This window comes from Electrophorus electricus, chromosome 1 (genome assembly GCF_013358815.1).
Source record: "Electrophorus electricus isolate fEleEle1 chromosome 1, fEleEle1.pri, whole genome shotgun sequence".
Lineage (NCBI taxonomy): Eukaryota > Metazoa > Chordata > Actinopteri > Gymnotiformes > Gymnotidae > Electrophorus > Electrophorus electricus.
Window position 1 is genome coordinate 13896584 of NC_049535.1, and position 12039 is coordinate 13908622.

At 37.7% G+C, this 12039-nt stretch overlaps 1 protein-coding gene across 5 annotated transcripts in view; it reads left to right on the forward strand.

The window, feature by feature from the left end:
* Positions 1–12039, forward strand: part of cep170ab (centrosomal protein 170Ab) — a 46544-nt gene that overhangs the window by 34073 nt on the left and 432 nt on the right. For 4 of the 5 annotated variants that reach the window (XM_027013912.2, XM_027013903.2, XM_027013920.2 and 1 more), the window contains 4 exons: positions 449–537; positions 2509–2602; positions 4730–4781; positions 5506–5591. In XM_027013912.2, the coding sequence (XP_026869713.2) occupies positions 449–537; positions 2509–2602; positions 4730–4781; positions 5506–5591 (321 nt within the window). Of the gene's footprint in view, positions 1–448; positions 538–2508; positions 2603–4729; positions 4782–5505; positions 6956–12039 lie in introns of those variants that run through there. The other variant, XM_035535073.1, reaches the window with a different exon arrangement.

Here is a 12039-nt window from a genome sequence, read left to right on the forward strand (position 1 = left end):
ATAGTGTGTTGCCATGGGAATTGCAATGCCAGAGAGGGGCGAATGTGACAGGGTTGTTTTACTGTGAATTGTATGGTCACAGTGTTCAGTGTTTTTGGGATGTCAATCAGCATCAGAACTGATTTATACATTTTGTGAATCACCATGAAACTAAAATATTTTCTATATGTACACATTAATCTTTATAAATGTTGTTATTAGAGTTAAAACCCCACTCTTGGGGGATGCTTGATTTTATGCCCTCATTTTGCATAACCATGGAGACAGAAAACAGAAAGTTTTAAGCTTTTGCTGTGTCAGCATGCTTGTGCTGTTAATTCCCACTAGTTCATGCACTTTCATTATGTTTCCAACACCATGAATGCCATACTCTTGAAATTTAATTGAATGTAAAATGGAACCTTTTGATTGTAAGATGGTAGACTGTCTGCTTCTTTCTCATGCACAGGCTGTACTAGACAATTTGCTATTGGTATCTGTGTCTCAACTCTCAGCTAAAATCAGGCAAGGAGTAGAGAAAACAGTCAGCAAAATCAGGTATGTTTGTTCCCATTCTCTCAATATATCTAATTTCATGTGTCTTGATTGGTCAGGATTACAAATTCAAAAATTACAAAATCAAGAATGGATTTTGTCTGTCCTTATATATATTATGTCTGCCAACTATACATCCACAAATTTTAGTATTACATTTCTAAAAGCCATTTCTGTGTTAGGCAGTGGCAGTTGGCCAATAAAAGGTGCTAGGACCAATAAAGGGTGCTATTTCCTCCATGTTGGAAGTTCTTTATTTTCATTTTTATCTTTTTTTTTTTTAAATAATCAATAACTAATAATGTGTAATGTATAAAATATATTAGGGGAAAATTAGTTTCCTGGTTTATTCCCACTGTCTTGTGAAGAAGGATATTACTGCAGGCCAGACCAGCTCCAAATGGGAAGGGCTCCAAACGAGCAGGCCATAACTCCAAATGGGAGCTTGTAACTCGTAATGCTCATAATAGTCATTGAGAAGTCCCATACAGTGACTTTCTGTGATGCTGGGTTTGGTATTCCTACTATTTTACAGAATTTTTTTTAAATTGTATTATCATTTTTCTGGCATGCAGTCAAAACTAATAGAGCAATATCTATTTTTGTAGTGTAAAATATGTGTAGTTAAGTAGCCTAGATGCGGATTTAATCCACATTGTAGTCAAATGTAATTTGTTTGATGTTTTGTTTGAAATTGTTTAAAGGTGTTTACAGAATGCCAACCAGGGACACATTTCAATTCAGGTGTATTTTGTCTGTGCCTGAAGAAATAAAACCAGTTTATTATGACAGAATCAAATGTAGCTCGACTATGTAGACAAGGGAGCATCTTGTTTAACTTAGCCCAACTGTATTGTGTCTTAAAAGAATATTTTAGACTAATTGGCAGTGTCAGTGGAATTGGATACAGTTTGTTACGCTAAGCTACAATGAAGCGCATTATTGTTGAAATCTTCTATTAATGTGCAGAATAGAGGGGAGTATTGAACCATGGAGTAACTGCATTAACTTTTAAAATACATGCCTTTTTTTTGTTTATAAATGTTTTCCTTTAGTTAACAAAATATTCAAATATTTTTCACTGTGAATGTTAATAAAAACAGCTTCACATCTCAAATAGATGTACAGTTAAAACTGCAATAAACTCTCACCAGTTTTTTAAAGTTGCTCTATCTAATGTATGGAAACCACATAAACTATGCATCATGCATAAAATCGCATTGCAAATAACGTAGCATAAGACGACATCCAGCAATATTTGGATCTCTAGAAATTCCTACTTTGAGTTAATATTGTGTTTTCTAATATTGTATTGTTTGTGAACAAGACTGATGTATACTATGCATTCTGTCTGAGCACATTAGAGCTGCAAATATTGATAATTGTTATTTATTAATAATCTGGTTTTTTTTTAAAGCCAATTAAATAATTACTAACTATTTCTCAGAGCACTAGTCATTTGTGTTAAGTTGCATTGGGATGGTTACTGCAACTGACATCCCTGCACAGAATATTTTTCACCAGCCGCCCCTGGTGTCAAGATAAACTGTTTCACTTTTAATGAAAGCTCAAATGTATAATGTGGCTTACTTTTGCTGACCTTATTTAGCTCCAGTGCATTTTTCATAGCAATAGGACGCAGAAGGCAACTTATACTTCCTTGTTAGCTTTTCAAATCACTCAGATGTTGGAGCCTATTGTTGAGACTTGTGTGAAATATATGGTAAAGTAAATGGCACCCTAGTGAAATTATAACATTTTGAAGCTTTGCAACAGTTAGTGCAGTAATGCACTAACCACTGCAATAACTGTTGAATTAACATATAAAAGGCATTTATAAATTAATAATTTCTGATGTTAGTTATGTTTATCCTTACAATGTCCTGAGTGAACTTCAGTTTCAAACCTATCAGTGTTATAATAAAAACTTTGATGTTATGGATATGTAAAACAGGGAAATGTATTTTTCCTCAGAATTTTATTCAAAGATAAGGACAAAAAGTGTGAGGAGCTTGAGAACAAACTGCAAGCAGAAATTGAAGTGCCACTCCTCAAGACATCCAACCAAGTAAGCTAAGCATATTTTTTCAAATACCTCTCTCATACATGATGATTTTGTATGATTACAGATGTCCAGTAATAAAATAGCACACTTCCTGTTTTGTATATTGAGGCTACACAGTTTGGCAGAAAACTAAACCGTTTCAAGAATACAGTGGAGACATATATTCAGTCCTGTAGCTCCACGTCACAGCCACAGTAACTCACACAGCCATAGGTGGTAGGACAATGATTTACAATCCATTTGTGGATTTGTGTTAGGAATGTGTGCCTTAAGAATGTGTGCCATTATGACATATAAACAAGGGGTAGATGAAAACAAGACTTCATAGACCAGAGTATGACCTATATATCCCACATTTAGCTCCAATGGCCACACAGAACATTCCTACAAAGATACAATCAATTGTCACATGCTCTGGTCTTTTACAGAACATGCATTATCTTTAGAGCTTAGAAGTCTGAATTTGTGTTGTGAGGTGTATCAGATAAGCATATAGCGGCCTTGTCATTGTTATAATGCCCGCTGAGTTTTCACACCTGTAGGTGTGGAACAGAAAATTCAGCATCTGTCAAGGTAAACTTTATTATCCCCAAAGGGGCAATTGGTTGCACAGCCAGCAGTCAGTCTTCCAACAACAATCAACACACCCCAAACCACACACAAACCAACAAGGAAAACAGAAAATTATATGGTATTGTTCAAAATATAATCTAAATACCAGCAGGGACAAATTAATTTTAAAATCTATTAGTTCTGCATCTTGGCAGACTAAATCTTTGAGCACATGCAATAACCTAAACTCAATGAACAAAGAGAGAGATTGTTTATATTTGTGTCTGCAATTTTGCTGCATATTCTAACAATTCCTTCCAACCTATTCCTATTTTTCAAGCAAAGTGACCCATACCAGCAAATAAAACAAAATGTCAAAACAGACTGAATAAAGCAAGAATAAAACATTGACATAAAAGTTTGGTCAACCTGAAAGCTCCTGAGCTTCTGATAGAAGTACACACACTGGTGGGCATTTGCACATACAGCATCAACATTTGATCCAAAAGTTAACTTGTCATCAATTATGATCCCCAAATACTTATACTTTGTGACAACTTCAATAGCCTAGCCATAAATAACAGATGTTTTGGACACATTTATATCCATGATGGAGCTTTTAAACCAATCACTAAATTAGTCTATCATGTTTATCATCACTGAGTGGTGGTGAGAGGACCCACCCCTGAGGGGACCCAGTAGAAGATAAGAGTATCCAATAACATCATTGATTCTCACCGCTTGAGAATCTTGAGATCTGTCTGTTAAAAAGTCCAGGAGCCAACATATTAATCCAGGATCATATATTATGAATGCTAGCTAGTCTGTCTGCTATGATATGAGGTTGGACACAATTAAGATCTGAGAAGAAATCAATAAAAAGCATTCATACAAAATTCTTCCATCTGTTCCAAGGCCATGTTAAGTTGGGTGGCTGTGGTATCCTCACCACCCCTACCTACCTCATAAGTGAATTGGAGTGGAGCTTTGCTTGACTTATGCCCCAAATCTTCTATTTTATTATCTTAAACATTTTCATGATTAGAAAATTACGTGTGATGGACCTATAGTCATTAAGTGATTTTTGTACACTAGTCTTGGACACACGTACAGGACTTTGGCATCCAAGACTCTGTTCTCAACAAAGCATATAACACAACAAAATAAGACAAAAAAGTTCAGCTTTTGTCACAGTAGAAACAGACTTATATTAGTTTAATACCCAAGAACAATTCTTGGATTAACGGAGACAACACATGACAAAACAATGTAAAATAAAATCTCAACAAATGTTTTAAAAATAGATTCACCAGTATGTTTTGGTTTTAGACTAAAGCACCAAAGATGGTCCAGTAAGAACAAAATGTTTGATGGTTTTCTCTTTGTTTTTTGTCTGTTAGTTGTTTGTCTGTCAAATCCTTATGGGTTTGCCAAAAGCAAAAAAAGATGAAAGCACAAACTAATTAGTTCAGATTCTAAAAACTGATATTCTGATTCTGATGTTTCTGTTTTTCTTTCCTCTTTATTTTCATTTTATCTTGATTCTTCCTTTGCTCTTTTCCCTATGTGACTTGGCAGGAGATCTCCTCCATTCTCCAAGACCTGAAGAGAGTTGAGAGACAGCTGTTGGGTAAGCATGCTGAGGAATTCTATGTATAGCATTTGTGAGATGATAAAGTTTCTTGCTGAACAGATAGTTCAGTTTATTCAAGGTTGTTCAAGAATGGGAATTAACATTAATGCAGTCCACGCATGCAAGATGGAAAACATGGAAATGTTGAGGTAGGACCGGAAGGCAGGCATTTGTTCAGGTAATATTCCAGTTTGGGTGGTGGCTTCTGAAATTTGACTTCCACTCCAGCTACTTAGGTATTCATTAAGTTTTGCTGGGTGAGTATTATGGGTGTGGCCATCATTTGCTACCAGCCATGTCGATTCCCATTTTGCCCTTCCCATGGCCATGTGGTTTTTGTTTGCAGTCCACAACAAAGGTACTGAATGATTACAGAAGCTTGGAGAGCTCTCTGTCATTCAGGAAGCCTAGCTGTAGTCGCTCTCTGGTGGCAGAGCTGCCTGCCACTGCCACTGCCACTTATGTATGGGCTTGTTTTACTTTATGTGCAAAATTGATGTCCAAATGTGCAATATTTACTCGTAAATGATAATGGTGGGTGAATACATTTAATCATTTATTTGTTAAATAAAGTAAATTTGTCAATATAAATCACATTTGTTAAATTGAATGTTTGTTAAACATTTACATCACTTCAGAGTTTGCTTCATAACTGTGTCATTATCTGTGATTACCAATCTAAATGATCTTATTTTTAATAACTACCTTTATGTTCTCCCAGTCATTGACATCATGGTGGATCCTGATGGGACTCTGGATGCCTTGAGCAGTTTGGGTATTACTAGCCCTGTCACAACTGAGAATAGGGTGAGTCCTAGTACACAGAGCCCAACTGGAGTCCACCAATCTGGGGAGGGATCAGCCAGTGCACAACTACTGCACTCAGTACCTTCAAAGGGAACTGAACAAGACCTTGATATTTATGAAGTGAAGAACAGAGCACTGCAGGGAAAAAATGATTAGATCAGTGATTTTACAAAGAGAAGAAGGTGGATCTGGATGGATGGATGGATGGATGGATCAACATAAGCTGAATCAAAATTGGATATACTTGTGTGTACTGTGTGAAGTTTGTGCTATGTTGTAAGGCTGTCAGAATAATTTTGCACAAATCCCTGTGACATGGACATTTTCAGATTTAGTAGTAATGAACAAAATCTGTCAGCAATGATGCCTTTTATTCACACTTATTTTGTAGAATCTATTACTCTGACCCCAAAAAATGTCTCACCCTTCCACTGTGTGGTCATAATTTTCCTTACATTTGAGCCTTCTGAATGAGGCCTGGCAGTTTGAGGGTGTGGCACAGTATATTTGGTGTTCCTAGAGTTGCATTCTTCTGGACTGGCATTGATGTCAACATATCTTAGATCTGTGGGAGGCACTTAGCCAGCTTAGGGGTCATAGCCCAAATGCCCCTATCATCACTAGGACAATAAGCATATGTACAAGTACATAAAAACTACTCAAAAGTGGATTGGTAACAATGACAAAGGCCCAAAGCACCACTTACTGACAGATTGACATGTCTAGCAGCATTAAAAGACAAGACTAACCAACCCAAGTGTTGCCTGGATTGACTAGAAGAAAGTATACGACTCAATGCCACACACCTGGATACTCAAATGCCTAACCCTGTATAAAGTCAATAAGACCATAAGGGTCTTCATCCAGAACTCAAAGGAGCACTGGAGGCCAACACTAGAAGCCAACTCCAAGATAATTACCAAGGTCCTCTCTGATAAAATCAATAAGATCATCAATACAAGCGGGTGTGGATGCAGATTCAAAAGCAGGTCTACCATTCGCTACCTCCTATCAAGTTGTATGAAAAAACAGACTCAGTGATCCACCTGAACAGGTTCTACAGCATGGACATAGGAATGTCAATTGGATTGGAGAAGTGTGGTCGGCTGAAAAACAAAAAGAGGAAAAGTGATCAGGACAGAGAAGTGAACTTTCACAAGGGCTGAATAACAGACCTAGAAGAGAAATCCGAACACCTGAGGATTTTCCAAATGTGCAGGCAGAAACGAGAAGAACAGCATCGTCCAAGTACCTCCATAGACAGGTCCTCAAGAGTCAGTTGAATGGCAGAAATTTAGCACTTTTTACAAAAGATGTCACAAAGCAGCTTTACAAATTTCTGAGTCCAAGCCCCCAGTGAGCAAGCCAAGGGTGATAGTTATAAGGAAAAACTCCCTAGAGCATGAGGAAGAAACCTTGACAGGAAACAAGCCTCAACAGGGGGGCCCATCCTCCACTGGCCAACAACAGACACCATGATAGTAACAGTATAAACAGTAAGGAGCAGAATAAGTATTGAAAAAGAAAAAGTAAACAATAATAAAATAAAAAAATAAGCAATTAATGCCTAGTCCAGTTTTGTTGAAGCCCTAGTTTGGCATGAGAACATCCATCAAGGGCAGCAAAGAAGTAGTTGGCTGAGGTGGAGGTGTTGTAGGCTACAGCAGGGGACATCAAGGGGTGAAGGGAGTAGCCATGGCAGCTGAGACGTATTGAGGCTCAGTAACATCATGACATCAGGGGTAGGTGAACCTCAGCAGAAAGAGAGAATACATTATTAGGCACGTCCAGGTACGAGGTGTATAAATTAGAGAACTATAATGTGCAAAGCTGGACTCGGGCAGATCTAGCTATGGCAGCATAGCTAAGAGGATAATTCCAGAAGGAAGCACAGGCATGAGGGCACCCTGTAACATCGGCATTCCACCACTCTCAGTCAACAAACTTGAGTGACAAAAGAGAGGTGAAGTGACAGCATCATAACATCCCAGTTTACCATAACTCTCAATGCCCATGGACCACCAGAGCTACAAGACCATTCAGTGCTTTGTAGGTCATCAGAAGTATTTTAACACTCAATACAAAATTTTACTGGGAGCCAAAGTAAAGTAGGTAAGATAGGAGTGATGTGATCAAATTTTCTAGTTCTAGTAAGAACTCTGGCTGCTGCATTTTGACTTGCTGGAGCTTGGTTATGCTTTTAGTAGTACAGCCAGATAGTAAGGCATGGTAATAAATGCATGGACTAGCTTTTATGCATCATGTGAGAAGAGTAGGCTCCTAATCTTTGCAGTGTTCCTGAGGTGGAGAAAGTCAGTCCTAAAAATATTATTTACATTGAACAAGAGACTGGGATCCATAATCAAACTGTTAGAGAAGGTGTGATTGGGAGACCACTGAGGTTCATTGAGTAATTAGAGAGCGAAGACCTAGCTGTCTCTGGGCCTAATAGAAGCAATTCTGCTTTTCAGGATTAAGTGAGAGAAGGTTTTGCAACATCCAGTGTCTGATGTCCTTATCCTCAATAATACTAAGATGATATATGTCCTCTGGTTTGGCAGAGACATATAGCTGAATATCATCAGCATAGCAGTGGAAACTAGCACAGTGTTTGCATATAAAATCACCTTGAGGTAGCATATATAAAGAAAAAAGCATTGACCCTAGAACAGATCCATAGCTAATCTTGTTCTATGCTGAGAAGTCTCCATTTTTGTTAACAAACTGGTAGCGATCGGCTAGGTAAGGCTTAATCAACATTTTTGTTTGTTATCAAGTAAAATGTTGTGATGTATGCTGCACTGGTCAAATGCTGCACTCAGATCAAGCAATATAAGCAAAGATAACCCTGGTCAGAAGCCACTTTGGTCAGAAGCCAACAGCAGGTCATTGACCACTTTAATCTGTACTATGATGAGGCCTAAATACTTACTGAAAGATTTCATGCATCAGGTTCTGATTCAGGAATGATCTTAGCTACTGAGCTTTTTCTAGGATCTTAGAACTAAATGGAAGGTTTGAGATTGACCTGTAGTTTGACAGCTGACATAGGTCAAGGTTAGATTTTATATAAGTGATCTGATTACTGCTAATTTGAATGATTTAGGTATGTAGCCAGTGTTCAAGGAGGTGTTTATTAAATTTAGTAGAGCTTCAATTACTTCAGGTAGGACTTCCTTATGAAAGTGTGTGAATCTAGTAAGCAAGTGGAGGATTTTGAGGGTGAGATCAGAAATGTAAGTTCTGTCTCTTGGATAGGTGTAAAGGATTCTAGACTCCTTTTTGGCTTGGTGGTTCCGATCTCTAAGTAGCTGCCTGAGGTCACAGTAATAGTCTGAATGTTATCTCTAATGTGCATATTCATAGTTAGATCTGCAATTGTACTAAATAAAAATCTAGGATTATTTGTCAATTTATATTATGGTCAAGAGATAAGACGGTCGTGCAGTAATAAGTGCCTTTCTATACTTGAGAAGGCTCTCCTTCCATGCAAGCTGAAAGACTACAAGTTTAGTGTTGCACTATTACGTTCCTTTTTTGTGTTTTATTTTAAATTGCGAATGTGATCATTATACCAAGGCACTAATTTTTTGTCCCAAATTTTTTTTATTCTTAAGTGGAACAGCATCATTGAGTGTGCAGCAGAATACTGATTCTAAGCATTCAGTCATTTGACAAAGTTCTGTGGACTTTGAGGGTATCCTAGTTGCAAATAAGTCTGGGAGATTCATAATAAATCTAGATGCAGTGACTGATGTGACCGTACATCTGGTGTGGTAGCGAGGCGATCTTACTATATTGTGGGTCAGCTGTAGCTCAAAATAAATCAAGGAATGGTCTGAGATGGTATCAGACTGGGGTAGTATGACTATGTTCTCTATGTCTACACCACATGTTAGTACTAAATATGTCCACCAGAGTGTGTGGGTTCTCTTTTACATTGGGTGAAACCAGCTGATTCTAATATAAAGCCAATCTCAGAGGGTTTGGGCACTATCAAATTGAGTATTGAAATCACCTACAATAATGGTTCTTTTTACTAGAGTGACTAGATTAGAGAGGAAAACTGCAAACTCATTAATAAGTTCTGAATTGGGTCCTGGTGGCCTGTAAATACCAATTAGTGGAAGAGGCTGGGTAGGCTTCTTATCACTGGCTACATCATTTATGCTAGTAAAAATTCAAACCAGCTTTGTGTCATAACCAGCTTTGTGTCAGTATAGATAACTGCAATGCTGCCTCCATGGCCAGTTAGATGAGGGCAGTGTACATAGCTGTAGCCAGAAGGACATGCTTCGTTTAAAGCTATGTACTCATTTGGCTTGATCCAGGTTTCTGTTAGACAAAGAACATTAAATCTGATCTGTTAGGATTTCATTTATTATGAGCACTTTAGATGTTAGGGATCTAGCATTTAGTAAACCCAGCTTTAGATGAGGCATTGCAGGCAGTGTTCTGTGAATCAGTTACTTTAATACTAATTATGTTAAGGCGTGTTTTTCTTTGTTTTCTTTATTTCTGCTTAGTGTGTGAACAGACACAGTGTCAGCATGATGAACCTCGGGTGACGCCACATAGCTCGCAGCAGATGGTTGGTTTGCTGCCTGGCCTCAGGCATAAGTCATAAGTTACTGTCATAGGACTGTAGCTTATGTTACAGGAAAGGAGAGCAGCGCCCTCCCTGGTAGGATGGATACCATCCTGCCATAAACATAATCAAAGCCATAAACAGTTGCCCTGCCAGTCATCAGATACCCAGCAGGCAGTATAAAGTTGGCAAAGAAAAAAACTGGAAGCTGCTGATGTCAAGACCAGAAATCCTCTTATATTTCATTGGACACTTTGTCCAGCAGTTGTTGATGAGTCCTACCAATGGCTACAAGAGGCAGGACTGAAGGACAGCACAGAGGCACTAATGGCAGCCATGGTAGCAAGATCAAGCACTACCCACTAGGTCAATTGAAGCAGGGGTGTATCACACCAGAGCAGACCCAAGATGTAGAGCCTCTGAGACAGTGGGATGAGACAGTGGGATGCAAGATGCTGGGAAAGCATATCCCATGAGACACAACCAATGCTCATATACAGGAAAACATGCAAGACCTATGAGCTAGACACCTCCAAGTCCAAACTTGGAGCTGCAGAACTACAGAGAGTGGAATAAAACAACCAACCAACATTGTGATAGTTATGATAATCTTTGGACAAGATGCAGAAAACAGCAGGGGTGACGGATATGGTAGTGGAAACACCCAAAAGATGAAAATACCAGGGACTGAAAGAAATTGAGAGAGTGTGGAAGATTAGCACAAAGGTTTTCCCAGTGGTGATGGGGGCTCTTAGGAAAATATTATCTGAACATATGTTTTAACTGAGAAAGGAGACCCAGGGTCAAACATTAATATTAACAAATCTGGTATTGTGAATATTAACAAATCTGGTACTGTGATTACAATGAAATTGATTTTGATCTATCTGTAGTACATTTATTTCTACGTTTATTGTTGGTGTGTCCTTACAAAGATCATTATGCATTTTCTGAGATGATATTCAACTGACAATGTTGTTGCTTGCCTGTAGTTAGATCACTTGTATGCATATATTTTAGCCACTGTATTTTAGCCGCTGTTTAAGTGCTTCATGTTATGTGAAAGCCCAAATTCACCCTTTTTTGTCATCTTGTTTTTTAAAATTGTCCATTAAGATAGCGTTAATAGAAGTTAAAATATTAATGATAATATTCATTCATTCAATTTCTTAGCATTGAGACTTAAGAACAATTTTGTTAATAAAATGTAATCCTTTTAAGCCCAGAATCAGAGCTATCCATAAGAACTGGTTTTCATTATTATCTTTCAATATGTCCAATAATTTTACCAACTCATTGTCAGGAAGGGCATTTGTGTCCATCTTATTTAAAAAACTAATATCAGTTAATTCTGATATCACTAATATCAGAAAATATATCAGTTACCCTCTTCTTTGTCATATTCAGCCCATTCTGTAAATTAGATAAAGGGAATTCTATTTAGATTATGAATCTTACTTATCTTAATATGGGGCCCAGTCCTTACTTGGCAGAATAGCAATCTGTTAATGCAAATATGGTAAATAGTACAATATAACAATAATGGTTGTGTTCATAATCTATGCCTGCTTAATCTATGTCATGACACTGTCTACGAAATATGTGAATCATTTATCACTATTGTAAAATAAAATTAATACAAATAAATCCTTAACTGCCAACAGCTGTCTGGTGTGCTAAAAGAAATATATGTGCATTACTGTAAAGCAGCATGGCAGTATGTTTCTCTCTCAGATGCTGCTAGAACACCAACTGGTTGCCATTATTTGATTTTGCAAAGCACAGGTGCATAGTGTCACAGCACCCCAAACAGGGCTATGTGGGCACTAGTGTGACTACTGGGTCTAGTTAGATAACTAG